General features: G+C 40.1%; 1 protein-coding gene and 1 long non-coding RNA gene across 2 annotated transcripts; both read right to left on the reverse strand.

The window, feature by feature from the left end:
- Nucleotides 1-5559: 5559 nt before the first annotated feature.
- On the reverse strand, nt 5560-9883 carry LOC148222783 (uncharacterized). Its single transcript, XR_015805344.1, has 3 exons — nt 9702-9883; nt 6500-8783; nt 5560-5766 (listed from the first exon to the last, which is right to left on the reverse strand). It is a non-coding gene; the product is annotated as an uncharacterized LOC148222783 (long non-coding RNA).
- Nucleotides 9884-10857: 974 nt separating this feature from the next.
- Nucleotides 10858-19862, reverse strand: BTF3L4 (basic transcription factor 3 like 4). The gene is made up of 6 exons (XM_014870641.2): nt 19789-19862; nt 18573-18636; nt 17610-17723; nt 15402-15603; nt 14151-14210; nt 10858-13288 (listed from the first exon to the last, which is right to left on the reverse strand). The coding sequence occupies exons 2-6, from the start codon at nt 18624-18626 to the stop codon at nt 13242-13244; spliced, it is 477 nt and encodes a 158-aa protein (XP_014726127.1). The 5' UTR covers nt 18627-18636; nt 19789-19862; the 3' UTR covers nt 10858-13241.
- Between the last annotated feature and the right edge of the window lie 123 nt (nt 19863-19985).

Below are 19985 nucleotides of genomic sequence, written 5' to 3' on the forward strand. Positions count from 1 at the left end.
GAGGATGTTTTGTGGAGGATTTTTGAATGACTGTTTCTGTGAACAGAAACCCACTCCCTTGAATGTCAGTGCTTCAGATGCAAGGAATATTCTAAGGAAAAAAGAATTTTAGAGAAATCAAAACACTACAATTCAAACATGACTTGATTTTAATTATATACGGTGCAAAATAAAACTGTTGCAAATTGAAAAATCACATCAACATCAGTATTCTTGAATAACTCATTATTATGACTTTTGAAGTGATATCTTTTGATGTGTCTTTTCTGTCGTTTCTTCCAGCATTAACTATATTCTATGACCAAAAAAAGCTGTCAGAATTTTTTATAAATTCAGTACTCAAATCAAATAAATCTGTTCATCATTGTACTTATATAAATGGAGACACATTTTACACAGAAAAACATCTAATCATTTTAAATCCTGTTTTAGTCTGTGATGTTTTGTAACAGTGAGTTCTATGCATTAGTTGTGGTACTTTAAAAGTATTTTCTTCCAGCAGATGTAAATGCTTTACTGCACAATTTAACTTGATACCCGTTTGTTCCCTCATGTAGGAAAAATTGTTCTCTGTATAACCCTCGATTCTGCTTATTTCTGCTACATACTTCCTTATCCTTCATCTGTAAAGATTATGATGTTTTCAATTTATCTTTAAATCACAAGTTTCTCTGCATCTTTATATGGTGTCATTTTCAGCTTTTAATTCCTCATCCTGTCCCTGTTGGCAGGGTGAGGGTTATGGGCAGAGCTGAGGGGGCTGTGTCACTGAGTTACAGAAGCTCTGCTGTTCTGTGGTTTTGTGGAAGACACCTAAATAGAAATCGAAGTCCAAGGTGGAAACACAGACAAAATAAACAGATGAAGGTCAGAAACTGCTCCTGACTCCTTGTACAGCCTGTGCTGCCAGAGCACAGCAAACAGGGACACATCCCATCCCCGTGCCTCACTGGTGTGCAGCACTGGGGCCCTGAGGGGCAATGCTATAATATCATTTTTTCTCATTATTTCTTTCACTAATTCCTCCCGATCCACAGATTTGTGAGCGTGAGGGAGGAGAGGGAAAGCTGGCAGTCTTGGCAGGAGAAGGGAGGATGCAGAGAGAAGGAGCCTGGTGAGTGCTGGGGCAGAGGAAGGCAGAGGATGAGGGACAGCAGGAGCAGTGACGGCACACATCTTCCACGAAGCTCACAGTTTCTGTTTGAGGTAGGAAATATGTTTCAGACAAAGTTTTCAGTCCAAGTGCAGCATTGTAACTTGTCTAAGACCATGCAGCTACATATTTCCAGTCTGGTTGGTTTTGTTGTTTGAGGGGCCTTTTTTTTGAAGATGTAAGTAAACAAAAGTTTAAACTTTTGTCTACAGTACTTATTTTTTTCTTTCAATACTTTTGTGAAGGGTTTGATCTAACATGTATATATGAGTGTATTCTTTAGGTCTTTCTAGATTCAAAGGAAGAGCTGAGTTTTCTTTAGGGAGGAACTGAAACTTACTTGAAAGGAAGTGATAGATGTAGTTGGCTCATTGTTATCTTAAGCATTTCCCTTCTTTGTTGTCCTGGAGATAGATGAATAGCTGCTATGCATGGACATACATGACTCTCAAGCTCTGGTTTCTGGTAATTAAATCATTCAAGGTGTGATTGAATCAAACTCCAACAAAAGGGATTTTATTCTTGAAAGAATCCAGCAGGCATCACTTTAGAAACACTTTCCTGGCTTATCTGCTGTTGGCATCTTGGTCTCTTCCTCCCTACTTCTCCTTAATGACAGCGGGTGCAGTGGGCATCAAAACCACCATCTTTTGTGCACAGAATATTTGAAGCTGTTTTTCAAAGGAGAAGGGCTCATACACCTGTGCTGCAGATTGCAGGCACATCTTTGTTTCTTAAATAACTCAGGAATATGTTGCTCAAATTTAACCACACTTGACTGAGGCAACTGGTCACTGCTGTAGGGGAGGGCCAAAAATAGCTGCCACTGCTGAGGGTATGGAGAGGGAAGGCAGCCACTGCAGTAGCTTTCAGCAGCAGGTGGTTGTCAGCCAACCTCACTCAGGCCTAAAATTCTTTGTAGGGTTTTTATCTCCTCTATCAGAACTGCCACAGGGAATACAGTGCTCATACCTCAGGGAAAGGGTGTGATGGGGGGAAGGTAAAGAATGGTTAAAAACATGGGCTTCTGATTTCCATGGGCTTCTGATTTCCATGGGCTCCTGCTTTCATCAGTTCTTTGAGCAGTGAAATGGTTCACACACACACACACACACACACACACACACACACACAAAGCTTTAAGTACACCCTGAAGTATTCAAGGCATTAACGAAAATCCAAAGCATCTTGTTCATTTCAATTACTTCTCCACCCACATTCTTCATTGAATTAAAGGATATCCTACACACTCTTTTGTTTCACTTATTCCCCAAAGATTGTTTCATCTTACACCAAGCAAGGATCTTCAGCATATTCATAGTAACATCTCAGTCACGGCATTCAGCATTATGATGTTCCTGGCACAAGGGATGTTATTAAAAGATTGAAGAGATGAATAGATGGCAGATTTCCCCAGGGCAGCACATCAGAAAATGGACATCAAAAGAACCTGGCTCAAAATGCAGTGGGTATTACTGGCTCCTGACAAATCCCACTCATTTCTGAACAGCAACACTGTCAGGCTGTGTTAAGGACATGTCCATTCTGGAATACCTCCATAAAACTGTTTGCTTATCCATAAAAGTACTCCCATTTCAACACCCACCTCTCTAGTTGAAGATAGCATTATCTTCATTAATCAAAAGTACTTTGGGCCCAAATCCAAATTCAACCTTACTCAAATAATTACCAGCATCCCAAGGCTCAGGCTTTGTAGCCATCAAAATTACCTTTTTCTCCCATCATTTTTCATTAACTGCTCTGAATTGCCCTAGAAACCCTGAACGTGTGGGTCTCTTTCACAAGACATGTAGGTTGTCACATATTACAAGTCATCTTCACAGACCCCAACAGGATAACAGGCCACAGTCTGTGACAGGAAATTTTAAAAATTTGTATTTCCTTTTTCACCAAGAACTGGTTAGAATTTATTTTCTTAAAGCTATTTCAAACGATGAGTAACAGTTCCTGAGCAGGCATTGAAGAGGGAGAAGCACATATACTGACATGATGTCACCACCTGAATTATTCTGCTGAGATATAAAAATAGTTTGGAAGGCAGCATGGCCAAAATTACTATATCATTTAATTACAACCTACTTTCATGACAGGCCATCAGTTAATTAAGAGTGTCAAAATGCTGAATTGCCTCCAGCTTCTACATGTTTTGCAAATGACATGGAAGTCATCTTTTTAAATAGCAACAGCTTAACTGAAAACGTAGAACCCATAGTGAAACGCTTTGAAAAATGAGGCAGTCAACTGAGCTGACCTGAAATTCCCCACGCCATAAATTCACTAGGGAAGACAGTTATAACCCATTTAATTTACTCTCTGAAGATCACATTCACATGACATCAAAACTATTTTTCTGAAATTGATACAATTTTGAAGTATTATAAAACAGGAGCCTGAAGTGACTGTGTTCTGTGCAGGTACACACAGGGCCTGGCTCCAGCCCCAGCACCTTCCCCTCCAGGCTGCTACAATACAGGCAACTGAAAAGCAGGAAAAGGCTTAGAAAAAAGGTGTATTTTCCTCTAGAAATAAGTCACCTTCATTGATTCTGAAGTACCACATATGACATGAGAGAAAATTCTCTGTAAAGGGAATAATGTTGCTATAAACTCAGAAAATTAAGGAATTGGTTTACATGTTTGTTATATCTGATACCAAATCCCTTATTCTCTATAAAGAGTTATGTAGTTTTTTAATTAAACAAATGATTTTGTATTTATTATATAACAGTTATATAAATTGTAGCAAAACAAAAAAATAATAAAGTGAAAAGCAGACTAGATAGAAAGGTCACATTTACAAGCACCAAAGGATAAGAGTAGTATCCATGTGCAGAGAGAAGCCACACATCTTGAAACTGAAACAAAAACAGAGCATTCCCTGTCCCTCATTCTCTCTTTGGCAATAAGGGGCAATAGACAGAAAAATATTGTTTGTTGGCTGGATTTTTCTTTTCTTCCAACAAAAATGAGTGCTTCACACTGGGAAAAAAAACCTGATGAGTAAACATCTCCCCCTATAGTTTGCAAGAAGCTGAGCATCTTAAAAATAACAATTAAAATCCTATCTCTTGGCTAGATAAAGGAGCCAAGCCAAAACTGAGCCAGGACTTTATGTAGCATGGCAACATGGAAGTGAATGCTATAGGAGAGTGCTTGAATAAAAAGTATGAGGCTACAAGAAAGAAATCTGATTGTCATTCAGAATTGTGGCAGGCTCACGGTCTCATGACTGTGGCAGTGTCCAAGTGATTAACAAATTCAGAGTTGGAGAAGACAGACTGAATTTCAATATAATTTACATGTGGGAGTAAGAGGAGTGCATAAGGCCTGTAATTTATGCAATAGGCAAAGAACTCCAAATACTAGAAAGAACTGAATGTGCTTTCTAAGTTGAGTTCAAAGTGCTCCCTACTACTAAAGACTTGGTTTGAGAAAAGATTTGAGCTTGGTAAAAAATACCATTTAATCTAACAGGCCATAAAAATGAAAGCTGACCAGTAAACAAGAGTGCTTTGCCAGATGACAAACATGTCAATATACCTTTCAGAAATTGGTGATTATTCAACAATTTGATGTCTGTTTCAAAGGGAATATGTGTGGGATGGATCCTGTCATCCATGTCCTCATGCTGGGGCAGTGTTGCTGTTTCTGTAAGGAAGAAGCCCTGAGCCCTGTAACTGGACTTTACTGCCATTCACAACCACTGAAAAGCAGCTGTCATTAATTTTACAATCCCCATGGAGGTTTAAGGTAAAGGGACATCTTTTATTCAGTGTTTTTACAGAGAACAGTCTAACAAAGGAGCTGGTATCCAGCAAGGCCCATTACACAATACGATGATGCAATATTAATGGAACATTGTGTTCTCCCCTGAGCACTTAACCTTCCATGTTTGACAGGCAACCCTGGGGTCCAAGCATTAGCCCAGCAGTGGTTCCAGCCCTTTCCCCTAATGGTGGAAAATATCCCATTAGTTGCAGTTGCACAAGCTTAGCAAATGGTTTACATACCAGCCTATGCTGGCCTCCTTATTCATGGAAACATACTTAAAATTCCCATTTGCCAGGTGTGGTGTTAAACACAGACTGGATGATTCTAGAATCCTGCAGACACTGGAATGTGGCAAGGGGGGTGAAACTGATGATGATCTTTAAGGTCCCCTCAAAACCACCGTGATTTCTTAATAGATACTAAGTCACAAAAATTAAAGTGAAAGGAACAATAGTGTCACTGGTTTTATGTAAAGATCTCCCAACTAAATACAACCACTAATTATTCCACGTAGGCATGCCTACTTCTCATTGATTCGTTTCTCTTTCACTAGTCCATATGAGGGGGAAAAAAGACATAAACAAACAAAACTAAAAAAATCTGAGACACACATACTCATCTTGATCATGTCATTTATTGAGGCAGCAGTGATGGCAAACAGGGAATCAATCAGTCAGTCTTACCGTCACAGGCAAACCCCACCACCAAATCCCATGGAAGTGTGTGTACACTGCTCCTGCTTGTCCCATGAACTCCATGGCTCTGCTGGAACTTTCCTGCTCTCCTGGCAATGGTTTGCCTTCACAGCAGTGTGGCAACTCCCTGCTCAAGCAAAAGGACATTGCTTCACTGCGTGTAATTAAGCCTATAAAAAACCACCTCGGGCTTATTTATGCCTTGCTAAATCACATGATTGACATTTTGTGGAGTACTGTGAGTCAGACACTCGGGAAGGCCTGACCAGCTATTTCCTCAACATCTCAGTGAGAGATGTCTGTGTGTTGTTCATGTTTGTACCTCAGCAGTCAGTCAGATGGATGCTTTGAGTTTGCTAAAAAAGCCTGGTACCATTTCAAAGCACCAGAACCCTTGCAAACAATTTTGACTTATGATACAAAATTAAATAGGGCAAGTAAATAACAGCACATACATCAAGAAGCTGCACTCTTGGGGGAGAGAAAGAAAAATGCTCTTTGGCAGCTTTGACATCTTTTATTTTGCTCTCATCAAACCAGAGAGACGTTCTGAGTATAAAACTTGCAAATATTTCTGCTTTAACAGGACTACTTAAATATGGTAGGAACAACTATTAAAGCTTGTTTTTATTTTATTGGTCTACTTAGACCAATACATGTAATTCCTCCTGCAGCAATTTTTCATGGGGCTGCTTATGCGGGCAGGAGTAATTGAGGACAAGTATTTAATCACCTCTTTCTTATCTTGGCTTATCTAAGTGTTAAGATAAAAGGGCAACAATTGAACCAAGGCACATCTCATACAAATTTTAACACAGAATAGTAACTCAGCAGAGAACTTCATAAAAAGAATTGCTCACCATATTTATTCAATGCAAGTGAATTCTTGTTCTGAATAGTTACTACTTTCCTTTTTTCTTTTCCAACAAATACTGGCCATCCTGGACAATAATGAACATGAGGACCTGAGAAGTTTGAAAGCATCAGCACACTGTGATGGCAGTCAAATTCACTAGTCCTGTTTCTCAGACAATACCACAAAAGCTAGAGAGAAAGGAAGATGACAGAACTGCAGTCACAAAGGCAAACACAATGAGTGTACATTCCTGATGATGCTACTGTGAGCCATTGAGGAAATGGAGGTATAAGACACCTAAACCTTTTATTACAGTTTACTGCAAAGCCGTGAAGTGCTTGTGCAGATTAAAACCAGTAAGACTGTATGCATTTTTCATGGAAGAGTTTCCATCAGTTAAGATGCTAATGATGTTTGTCTGCTTGCAGCCAAAGATCAAGCAAGCTTGTTCAAAGAACTCACCAGGTTTTCTGTGACCCAGACTACACTATAAAAATCCTCTATAATTTACAAAATCATCAGGATAGAACATGTATTCCACTAGAAACAATAGTTAGATTATCCCTTCAAATTTGACTATAGCCTTCAAACAAAAAAGAGTATCTGGGATATTTTTATGGAAAACCTATTTCAAGGTTCTCAGGAGAACTGAGCTGGAAAAATCACCGTGTAATGGGATAAACTATTACAATTTCAGGGCTGCAAGTGGCCAACATGATTTCTCAGTGCACGCTGCCAATGAAAGCAACCCTGCAACACAAAGACCAAGAGAAGAGTTAGAGGCAATAATATCTCTGTGTTCAAGAGTTCATAATTTACAACACTGAAATCACGCTGCTGAAAGATGATATAGTAAAGATTAGAAAATCACACCGCTGAAAGATGATATAGTAAAGACTAGAAAATCACACCGTTTTATTTTTTTCTGTTTTTCAGAAGACTGACATCACTTTTGTGTCAAAATAGAAGGAAGTCACAGGAAATTGCCCAAATATCCAGCAGGAGATCATGAGAAAACCCGATGTCTTTCAGTCAAATTGTGGTAGCAGGCTGTGGGAAGCCATATAGAGGAAGAAATCCATATTCAAAGTAAAAATTATTTTAGGCCATATTTGCATTCTTTCACAAACATGCAAAATATCACTAATTACAACTGTCAATCACAGAGTAGACCAGGTCTCCAGCAATTGAGCAAAGGTTTCAAAACAGAGCAGGAATTTAGTTGCATTATTACTCCCTGGACATTGTAACAATGCTTTGTTGTAAGCAAGCTAAGGTTAGTTTCAATTCAACACCATGTGTCAAAAACCATTTGAAACCAGATCTTGTCACAAAAGTGGAAATTCCATATTTAATATCACAGTAACTTTAAAAGTGATTTTCAGTGAACAAGAACCTGCAGCATGAAACATCAAAACTTCAGCAACTTGTCCCAGTAAATCAGTGTTCACCTAGAAGGAGACATGCAGAACAGGCTCACAGAACAGGCTGTGCAGCAGTGGAGCAGTGAGGTGGCTGGGGCACAGGGCAGTGAGGGCATGCTGGGCCCACAAGGGACAGCTTATCTGCCATAGTGCAGGCAGAGTAAACTGGACAGAACCCCTATTTCACAACAAAAAATTTAGAAACAAACTGCAAGTTAGAGGATCTGACAACATCATCACCCAAGGCTTCAATATGGCAAATCCTTCCCTCTTCCCAAACTCGGTATGACCCTGGCAGCACAAGCTGCCCTACAGTGTCTTGCCAAGCCCCAGCAGCAGCAGGGCTAAAAGGCCAGTTCAGTCCAGCCTGTGAGGCTGCTCTGCTGCTGGCTGTCCCACCCAGCCTGCCTGCAAACACTTCCCTGTTAGGGGGTTAGCCTTTATTTCCCAGGAATTTCAAGCTCATTGCCAGGTGGTCAGGCAAAGGCAACAAAATGGGCTCCTGTAGCTTCAGAGCAAGCCGGTCCAGCTGACCTCAGGCATCAGCTTGGGAAAGCAAAGGAAGGGGAAGCCTTGCTCTGTTGGCAGCAGAAAAGCCAGATATCAGTGAAAGCTTTCCAAGGAACTTCACTCTTGGTGTGCAAAAGTCTGGCATCCTGTTGATATCTGCTGAGATTTTACATCTTCACTTACCTATGTCAGGCAATAATTTGCATTGCTTGGAAATTTCCAGCTTCACACACGGCCTCAAAATGAGATCTGCTGTTCTCAAAATCTTGTTTGCACCACATTTCCCAATGTCTGTAGAGAGCTGATCTCACAGCACTGGCTCTTCTTTGTCAGCTAAGTTGCATTAGACAGAATCTAAAAATACATTAAATACTTTCTAATATTACTTTTTGACATAAGCAGTTACTATAGCTGCAACAAGGATGTTGCAAAAAAAGTGCATGAGGTTGCATAAGTCCTTTTATTCAGCTGGGATATGTGCACTGAAAGGTCAAAAGGCCTTGGAATATGTTTTTTTATTTCAATGTTTGCCTTAGCATTCACACCTTAACAAAAATATCAAAAACAACTTCAAAAATTCAAAGGAGTATTTAATCTCCTTTTACTTCAAAGAGGCAACTAATTTAGCTTAGCTACAAAAATCTACCTGCAATGCAAAATTCAAGGAGATGCTGTCTAACATGTGAGAGTCTGACAGATAACAGTTGACAAAAAAGCAGCACCTGAGCAAGCTGGGGGTCTGTTGCTTAGTGAGAGGGAGGTTAAGCCCGGTTTTTCTAGTCCAGTAACAGTGGTAGATGTGAAAAGAAAGCCCCAATAACCCTGCTCTAGATACCAAACCAAGCTTCCACCCAAACATACCAAGACAACCAATTTTAGAATTAGTGTCCTTGCTTGCTCCCCAAATCCTTGATAGATTCTGCAGCCCTTGTGTTTCTGAATAAATCCATTAAGTTCTTCAGTGTCTGCAAACTAGTCTTTTGAAAAGGGAAGGATTTAAAAAAAATTATTTAATGGGAAGCAGTTAAAAGCAAATAACCATTCCCTGCACTTGTGCTGTCACTTCTATGAAGCTGCTATAGCTGCTGTTGTGATGGGCTTCTCTTCTGCACGACTTTGTTTGCTCAAGTACAGAACAGGGATCATTTAATTAGTGAAATCTGGATCCCCAGAATAAAGACTACTCACTTGTTTGTTGAACAAACCAGTATTGCCTTTGAAAAATAAAAGCAGACTGATCTTAAGTGCAAGTGGAAGAATTCACTCACTCACCTTCACCTAAGGGGTAGTTTGCTCAGCCTCCTGTAAATTCCCACTGTCCAGAGCTGCATGGGTTCTGATGCCAAGGAACCTCAGAGGATCCTTCCTGGACCTTCCTCAGTAGAGGCATGAGCTCATCTCTTACGTGTAGTACACGTTTACTGTACTTTTATGGCTTCCTCAGTTCCTTCCTGCTAACAGAAGTACACTGGTCAATCAACCCAGTGCTCAGTAATTAAATCAGCTGTAAGACCTCCAGTGCTCATTTTCTACACACCAAATCCAAAACATTATTTGTGAAGATCCTGGCAGAAGGGAGCTCATAGCAACTCCTAGTTCCCAGGGAAAGTTGACAAATACAAGGAAGTTATCAACATTTCCCACAGCAGTTCTAAATTCATCCTTATCATTTTCCTATGCACTCTTCAAATACTGCTACATAACAAAAGCTAAAAATAAAAAATCCAAGGTCTGTATTGTGCATTAAATGTCCTTTTTGTATTAACTCTTTCCATCCTACGAACACTTCCAGCTGTAAATTCACTTTGTTCTCCAGCTCTGCACGGGAAATCCGTGCACCCAGCCCCAAGTCTCCAGCATCACTGCCTGCACTGTAACCTCAGCTACCATCACACACAAGTCATTTCTTTTTCATAGAGAAAACTATGAAACAATTGCAGGTTTTTACAGAATTCGCTCGTGCCTCAGAGAGGCCAGGCAAACCCAGGTTTCCCAGCCATAAACTAGGGAACCACACAAATGCACCAGCAGCCAGGGCAGGAAGGTCAGTGTTTGCTGTCTCACACATTTGCCAATTCCTTGATTTTCACTGATCGAGCTCTGACTCCCTCACATAAAATCCAGGAGACATTTCAATTTCCTTTCTGCTCTATCTTCCTACTTTCCAATCACTGCTAAGTTATTTAACATGTCAATAGCATTACCAGTATCTTTAATATGTCAGCAGAGTTAAGTAGTGAGCAAGTAAGTACAAGGGCTTCAGAAATATGGTGGTTATCATGCTTCAAGCCAAGCAAACTTAGTGTTCACATTTATGAGGGGAGTTTTTATTTACCAACGCTCCCCAAAACCATTTTTAGTAATCTTCCATTTCCATCAGCATGTACAAACACTGTTATACCATGAATAAATACAAAAGAAAAAGAGCTTTTCCCACAACAGCCTCGATGGGCTACTTTTAATTAAAATCAGTTTAATGATTGATAAGCTCTAATTTCCAGCAGCAAATCATAAGTGGTTGACTGTTTCCAGAGACAGTGAAAAACTGAAGATAATGTAACTACATAAGCTAGCATAGTTAGTTGGTTCACTGGTTGTCAACATAGGAAAAATGTGAGGGTTTAACATGTAAATTCAAGAGCAAAAACTAAATCAGTATTTCATAGGAATCAGCTATATAAACTTACAGAATCATTGTTTCCAAGGCTTACTTTTAGTCTCTCACAGAATTACTTTTGACATACTTCCTACATTAGAACAAATAAGCAGGAATTTTCAGTATGTGATTAGTATTTAGGAAGGGGATGTCCCATAGATCAACTATGTACAGCTGCTGCTTGGAAAGGTTCTTCCCTTGTCCCTCTTAAGCAAACAGAGGAACACTGCAAATACCTGTGGCCTCGTGTCCTTCCATTGCTCCCTGGGCTCACAGAGGCAGCAGAAGGCAATTCCATGTGCCTGAGCACACATTTGTGGAGACATCTCCTCCTTATAAACAGAACAGATCATCTGCAGCTGATCAGTCATACAACAAACAGAAGTTTCATTCAACACCAGAGAGAAAACAGGAGTGAGTATAGGGAGTGTGAAATCCTAGAGCTCTAACGGGACCCTCCCTGTCTTCCTTGGTCACTGCCATCAAGAATGCAGTGCTGTCTCAAACAGCTGCTGCATCCACCTGCTTTCCTCAGCCAGTGCTGGTGGGAGGAGCAGACAACACACAGAAGGGAGCATTTCCTCTTTTGTACTGTTATTTTATTTTGTAGTAAGATCCACGTAGTATATAAAATATAACAGGAAAAACTGAACGAAGCCTAGAAAATGAACCGAGGAGTTCAGCTGATGAACCACGACAGCTCTACTTCCGTGGGTTCATGAAGTCTCCAGAACTCATGGACTGTTTGCTTGTACTATTACAGTTCTCTAGCATATGAGCCTACACCAAAAGCTGATATGTTCCAATTAGCCATAGTTAAGTGACAGATGTAGAGAAAAAAAAACAAAGTGGCTTTTGTAAGCCACAGCTGCCCTTGACAGAAGTTACAATGATGTCTAACTATACTGTAATGCACATTACATCAATAACCTTGAAAGAGCCTCTGAGAAAACGGCTTCACATTAAGCATTTTAAAGAAAGGTCATAAATACTGCACTGTACCAACAGTACCTCCCAATGTCCTCCTTATGCCTGAGGAGCATTTGTGTTTTGTAAGAAGCTACTACATAGATGACACCAAACCTAGAGGTAGGTTATAGGCCAAGGTAAGTTACAGGCAAAAAAAAAAAAAAAAAAAAATCCCTTTAGAGCTAGTCACTGCACAGACTGCCCAGCAGGAAGCAAGGCAAAGTGTCAACAACTCTTTCCTCCCACCCTAAACATTGCTCACACAGTGCATTTAGTTCCTAGTGCCCTAAGAATGAGAGTGGATCATCAGCTGCTAGTAAATGCAGTCATGCCAAGAGAACAGCTTGAAGTTATTCAAGCAAAAACCTGTTACTGTGCAAAACTGATGCACTGGACTGTTACCAACGAGACCTCCAAGCTTAGGAAGTGACCTGACAGTAGAGAACCAAGGTGTTTTTCTTTTGACTGGGAAATACTTTTGTAACCATCAGGAGAACATACTGCTAAGCCTACATGGAAGGAGTCAAAATCAGCTTGTATCAAAACTTTAGACACCAAAAAAAAGAAAAATTGAAAAAGGTTAAAAAAAAGCATACTTTGATGAGACTAAGTTTTTAAAAAGTTACTGTACCAAACAAGCTGATAAAACAACTCATCTCCCCTAAAACCGGATCAACACAAGGTTGATAACAAATATGTGTACACTGAGAAAAACACCTGCAAGTACAATAGTTACAGCAAATTAACCCCAAGTTTTAATGGTGTAATGTCTTCAAGTCACAAAATCTGGACAAAAATGTTAATCTTAACTCCCTCTGTGTACTATTTGGTGATAATCAAAGTAACAATGCTGAAGATTCATTTTATTTCTACTTCCAAAGGAAAAGGGTAAATGGTTAAATATGTGTTCTCCAATTTGTTCTCCACTATACGTACACCCACACACATACACACACCCCTCAAACTGCACTGACATTTCTTTTTGACCAAAAGAGTAGATCCTGGGAGTAAGTGCAAAATGCAAAATCAACTGACAGAAAATGCTGAACAAACAGCATCATAAAAATACAAAATATTTATATTACTGAACTATTAACAGATGATGTTCTCTGTTTCTTTAAAACTTTGGAACCACATAGCTGATTTCTTAAATCTAGTCCATGCCAGCTTCCAGAACTATTAATGTTTTAGTTAGCTTCATTCTTTGATGCTTCATCAAAATTTTCTACGAGATCTGAAAAAGATGGAGATATTTAATACAGTAATGCCCAGTAAAATTACCTTTGTAAGTTTAATGAAAATGCATATAATTACAGGAAAGGTTAAGTAGTACTTAATTACACTTAGGGAAACCATTTCTTTATGGGCAGATTTCAAAGGGCTTTAGGAAATATTGTTTGTTTAAACGTACACAAAACTAGAAATGCAGAAATACTCCAACAGTGAAAATTTTAACATTAAGTGATTAAGAGCTGATTTTCAAAGGTGCTCTACTAGCTGCAGTTGAGTTTTGAGCATCAGCATTCTTTGAAGAATGCCTGGCATTTTAGAGAATTGAATTTTATACAAGGTCACAAAGAAATAAACCAGCGCCAAGACACGAGGAATTGAATCTCTGGTCCGCACATGTTTTAGCTAACACACGAGCCTGAAGAATACAGGGAAATGTAATTATTGATAAAATAGTTATTCACTGGCAAATAAAGAACTTAGGATATTCACTTTCAGACACTGACATAGGCCTTTTTTCTTCTGCTACAGAAATAAAAATTCCCATTCCAGACCTTGATATAAAAACAACCTGATAACTATGCCAATTATGTCACTTTGCAGTTCTAAACCCCTGTTTGGATATTTAGATACCTGTTTGACCTCATTGAAACTATTTTAACCTAGTTTCACTCAATAATTAAAGTAGTTGCACAAGGTAATCCTTTTTTCAAAAGCTGGAACCCCAAGTCGTGTTTTAATGCTGTCCTAAACAAGAAGCCTCCCTTAGCAAGTGAGGAGTATAATCACATCAAAAGCCACATATTTCAATGTATGAATCAAAATATTTATATATTAAGTGGTCATAGAAGTGTGCATGTGCCTACCTGGGACATCATCATCTTCTTCATCAATATCTTCAGATTTTGGTGCTTTACTATCCAACACTATAAAAAGAAATTTGGTGCTGAGTTTTCATGATACAAAATCAGGGACACTCACACAACAAAATAAAAATCACACATGTGAAAACAACAAGCATTTCCCCAATCCCCAATAGTGACAAACATATAAATGACCAGGTACTGAGAGTTAACAGCATGAACAAAAGATTTCCTTGGGGACATTCTGACAGCAAAGCATTAGCAGAACTATGTTCAGATGCTATGGGGTATTCATACAGAGCTTGCAAAAGTTCAGATGATAAAGAAAACCATCAGCATGACTCAATCTTCTAAGTGGTGTCATGTGTTTCAATGCAACAGTAATACAGCACCCACCAGTGACCAACATACATGATTCAAATATGCTTAGGACAGTCCATCTCTTCTAAATTTTAGGTATTTTACACATTACTAAAGAAGAAGAAAACCAAACTTTTATTTTTACTTATACTCTGAATATGAATGTTGGAGAAATGAAAACTGGAATAACTATTTGTTGAAAGCACTAGAACAGGTGATGTATATTCCATTCCAAACACAGACAACTCCAATACATGTAACTACAGTCATCTTAATGGCCATACCAGTCTAAACTGGAACTGTACCTAATCTTCATTTTTAATTGTAAAATTACAGTAATAGTTATACCACATACACCCCTCCACCCATGCTCCTAAGGTTTTAAAATTAATATAAGATAAAGAATCACATACATAACTGTGATTTTTTTTTTTTTAGTTTTCCATTAAACTTTGATTTTTAAGTAGGTTTTTTTAAAAGTCTTGGTTGAATTCCAAAGCAAATTGTAGGGCATATTTCTTATAACAGAAATAGAAATATGTTTTGTATGAACAAAGAAAACAGAATAGATTCCCTGACAAAAAGAACTGGTTGAGTTTTTCCAAGTAAAAATATGAACTTGCTTTCTCCTAAGCATTCTGCCATACGCAGCTGTACACCTGCTATCACAGCATGCCAGACTTACCTATTTCTTTTAAATCAGGACCTGCCTATGTAATCTTGAATCAACAAAGACTAAAAAAAGTTCTTCCTCCACCCTGTTTCCACAACAGTGGCAGACGAATAAAAGTGCACACACACTTCAGACTTTCTAAGTCACATGCTGTGGTTAAATTTGGGTTAAAACTTCGTATGTCCTTTAAGCTAGCTATGAAAGATTCCAAAAAGACCTACCTTGTCTTGGGAATTGTTCAGCTAACTTCCTGAGACTTGTTAAGCTGTCAGCACCAAGCTGGCTTAAGATGCCCGGAAGCATTTCTGTGATCGGTTTAGCCTCTGCATGACCAGTAATTGCAAAAGTGTTGGCAGAGAGGGAAGCTTGAACCTTGGGGTTGTTGAAGTGAATAACTGTTCCATCGTCTTTTATCATGTTCACCTGTTTAAATATATTAATAATATTTATCAAAGTGTAGCAGCATCTTGTTACATAAGCATAATAACTAAAATCTAGATTTGAAATATCAAACTAGCATTCTTCCTAAAAGGTAACATAACCATGATGAAAGCACCTGGAATTAACACCATCTAAATTCAAAACTTAACAGCCTGTCACATGAGGTTAAGCCATTGCCTTTCACAGGTACCTGTGTCACCTACCAGGAAAATGTTCCTGCTTCTGCCCAGCTGGCAAAAGCACAGGACTCACACTGGCTCAAGGAAGGGATGCACACACAGCACTGGGGGATTATGTACCAACTGCACTAGAACAGACTCCCCAAACCTTCCCAATAATTCCAAGAGGGCTCTTAAGACTAAAGACACTACAAAGTGACCCTGTTCTCTTCCTCTTCCCTAGCCTTCTGAATCACCAAGAATTCTATTTTACAGCCAGTGTAGTGGCTTGCTTTAGAAAGTTGAAAAGCTTTTTCTTCGGGGCATGGCTAAACTATTATACGAAAAATAACTCTGTCTGACTGTAGGAAGAGAGTTCTACCCATCCAACACAACAGTGGTATTAAACTTATGTGAAAAAACTACTAAGCAATTTTTAAAGTTACAGGGAGAAAGGACAGATTCAGAACTAAAGATGAGATCTAAAATACAAGAACATTTAAGTTCTCAATCCTCACATGGCAGAGTTCCAAATATGTTTTGAACAGGAAATCCAGGTGTGTTGCTTTCCTGCAAAACTAAGCAATGTCCTGTCCTTTGCCCATGGGGAAGCTAAAGGCTTCAAGCACAGTCATCCTGTTACTTAAAAGCCTCTTTCAAAATGACACAAATGTGTTACTCATGCTTGACTCAACATTACTCTATCTGCACGAAGCTTACCAAGGTCAACTTGCGTTCACTTGAATAAAACATTCCACAATTATGTCTCTTGCTAGGTAGAAACATTTTGCATCATCTTCCTACACGCTGAGATATTTAAAATCCTTAATAACTGTGTCTGAATAAAGATTCTGTACTCTGTGCAGGAAAAAAGCCCTGAACACACACTAAGAAGAAACCTATCTTCTTTTAGTTCATAGAGCTCCGCATATTTGTATTAAGCTTAAGAAAACAGACAAACTGAACTGATTCTGTAACAGGGGTCTGAGAACTTAGAGGCAAACTGCACCAAATCTGCATTTGCCTTTGGAAGAAAAGAATGCACTTAGTGACTTCTGCATGCACCTTGCAATCCTGCTTCAATTAATCACAGATTGAATATTGCACTTCTTAAAGTAACTAGTACAAGTACTACAGCCACACTGAATTAATGATGGAGAAACCTCCTCCTCCTCTCATATATGAGGGTCACTCTCTACACTGTTATGGAAAACATGTTTTATTAATACATGTAAATTAGAGGTATTCAAGGAACATCTGAAACCTTCACATTCCCACTTACATTAACACAGAAGCTGCTTCTGTAGAGTCTGCACTATTTTAAAAAGCATCTCCTGTAACTACTGCAAATAATTCCAGCATTTTTTGTGTAGTAAAAGGTCCTAATTTTGATAATACAGACTCAAGCTCTTACTCAAGGTGTTTCTAAACTTTCCTTCATTTTCTGCACCACACTTGGCACTAGATGTGCCTGCACAGTCCACGTACGTTTACTGCTCTTCTCTTTAGAGCAGGTAATCAGGTTCACAGAAGTCAAGAATGAAGAGAAGTTTTGTTCTGCAATGAATTCAAGACACACACAGAGCTTACAACCTCCACAACACACGGCCTGGCCAGCAGAACCTTCACCTTTCCTTCTCCTGGTACATACACATTCATGCAATGAGAGAACAATACATCAAACGACTTTACCTCGCAATAACAAGATCTCTATGGTTTTGCTTGGAAGACAAAACAGTTGTTAAAACCAAAAGCAAACCCCATCACACCACCACCAAAACAACAGAGTGAATTTAATAGCAAACAGAAAAACTTATTTTTTCACTATACCTCTTCAATGCCAGCAATGTTATTTACTGCCAGTTTTTTGAGGGAACTTTGAAGTTTTTTGTCATCAGCTGTAGCTGTTCTGTGCACCACCTTCTTCTTTCTGCGAGCTGTTCCCTGGGAAGGATCAAGAAACAGTCAGCTCTGCTCAAAACCTCTCAGCACTAATTGCAAAAGTCAGGCCACAGTCTGAGCAACATCGCATAACTTGAAAGTTATGAGACATTTCTGTAGACAAAAATGCATCTCAGCTTATTTCCCTTTACCTACAGCTCTGGCCATCATTCACAATTTAGAGTTATTTCTTAAGCATAAAAGAAAAGAAATACCAAACAGCAGCATGTTTTCCCTTCCACCAACCCAGACTACAAAAATACTACTTAATATTAAGCAACACATAACAAAGTGTCCCCAAGATATTTTTTCCAAAACAAAGCACTAATACAGTGATTTAAATGGTCCCACTTTGGCAACCAAGTAATTAACACTTTCAGCATGTTCCACAGACAGCAATTTTGGAATTCCTGCTTTGCAAACTTTTGTACAATCATCCCTACAATAGTGGATGAGCGGCCACACTGAACAAATATGCCTTTTTATTGGTGACATTAACTACCCACTAGCTCAGAGAAAAGCAACAGCTCAGTATACAGCCAGTGCCTGAATCAGACACAAAGAAAAAAATCCCCAACAGGGAGACCAGGAAGGCAGAACTGGAACACCCAACAGGTGAGCTTAGCTGGAGCTTTCACAGGTCACAAGAAGTCATTGAATTAAAACAATGCTTGCACACTGACAACTGCTCATCCAGCAGTTGTGAACTGAAAGAAACTTGCATTTCAAGTAGCTGCACTATAGGCCAGATCACACAAAACCTGTATTGGTCAAGCCTGAGAATAATTTTTTTCTTCCCTTTCTATGAACTTCAGCCTATGTTTTCAAAAGCACCCCTGGTGGTTTTCTTACCTTTCCTCCTATTCGGACCTGCGCCTGAAGCTTGGCCAGTTTTTCTTGGTTCATAGTGCTACCTCTAAAGAGCAAAAACAAGTTCAACTTAACCTTCAAAACAGTAACAAAAAAAAAGAGCACTCTTAGAATTGCAGTGGATTTAGAATTTTCAGAGCACTCTTAGAACTCCAGAGGATTTTTCAAACTTCTAGAATATCCCCCAAAACAATGTGTTAAACGAACACACATAAACAGAGCTTTAAAGCCACACCACCTAAGCAATCCATAGTGGTCCTGCAGTAGGAAGGACCCGCCTTTAGCTGAAGTGTCTGTGCCACGATGAAGCAACTCGACAGGACATTTCATTCTGCATCAGGCCGAGGTACTCATTTCCAGGATGCCAGTTTACTGCTGGAAGTATTTAACCGAATTACTGACTCCAACCAGACCCAAACCAGCACACACACGACAACTGGGTCTGGGAAACCACCCTTATCTTTGTAAGGGCCCAGGGACAGATTCATCACTGAATTACCTGGAATAGTATTTATATAATGAATCTATGATACTTGTGACTAATAAGCGAGATCTAAACTCTCTGAAGTTCATACATGGGCTTATTTATTACATGAACTTCTGGTAGCTCTTCATCCAATCCTGGGATGACTTTTTCACGTAAGTGACTGGGAAATTAGTCCAGTGCTTCTCCCGCGGGTCAGATGGGACCTTTAAAGACTGAAAGCCCTGAAAATCTATAATGGGTGAAAAAAAAGCCTCAAGCCTTCCACCAAAAGGAATGCGTTTCGCTGCTCTGCCCCAGCGAACCATCAGTGTATGATGGGGAAATGTCCGTATGTGCTTTGTGCCGGGAACGATCGTGAGACGCGCGGGAGCGAGGCACGGATCGGCGCACAGAGACCCCGAGGGGCGGCGGGAGAAGGGGCACAGGGTGGCTCGGTGGGCAGCCCCAGAGCACGGCGAGCGGGAGGGGAACACGGCTCATCCCTCAAGGGTCCGCGTAGCCGCGGTCCCACGGGAGCACCGCGGCCCCGCGAGCCAGGGCAGCCCCCGCACAAGGGGGTCGTTCGCTCGGCCTTTCCACGGGGAATGGCCCAGCATGGCCCAAGGGGATAGGACCACGCTGCCACGGCACCCCGCCCACCTCAGGCCGGCCGGGACACGGCGATACCAGGACACGGAGACACCGAGACACGGGAACAGCGAGCCCCCTCACCTGAACGCGGCGGAGCCCCTGCTACCAACACGCGGCGAGAACAAGATGGCGGCCGAGGAAGGAAAGAGAGGCGCACAGAGAAAGGAAGCGCCGCGCCACGTGACGGCGCCAGCCCGCCCGCGGATTGGTGGACCCGCCCACCTCATTTACATAGAGGCGGGGCAGGGAGCGCAAAGCGCTCCTGGGAGTTGTAGTCT

The sequence above is a fragment of the Sturnus vulgaris genome, chromosome 9 (genome assembly GCF_052056855.1).
Source record: "Sturnus vulgaris isolate bStuVul1 chromosome 9, bStuVul1.hap1, whole genome shotgun sequence".
Taxonomy (NCBI): Eukaryota; Metazoa; Chordata; class Aves; order Passeriformes; family Sturnidae; genus Sturnus; species Sturnus vulgaris.

What these genes read in the sequence shown, in the direction of transcription:
- BTF3L4 (XM_014870641.2), bottom strand. Translation starts at nt 18,626, where the DNA reads ATGAACCAAGAAAAACTGGCCAAGCTTCAGGCGCAGGTCCGAATAGGA. An exon ending in ACATTGCTGGCATTGAAGAG is followed by an intron (nt 15,604 to 17,609) that starts GTATAGTGAAAA and finishes ATATTTAAACAG; the next exon opens with GTGAACATGATAAAAGACGA. An exon ending in TGAACAATTCCCAAGACAAG is followed by an intron (nt 14,211 to 15,401) that starts GTAGGTCTTTTT and finishes TTCTTTTTATAG; the next exon opens with TGTTGGATAGTAAAGCACCA.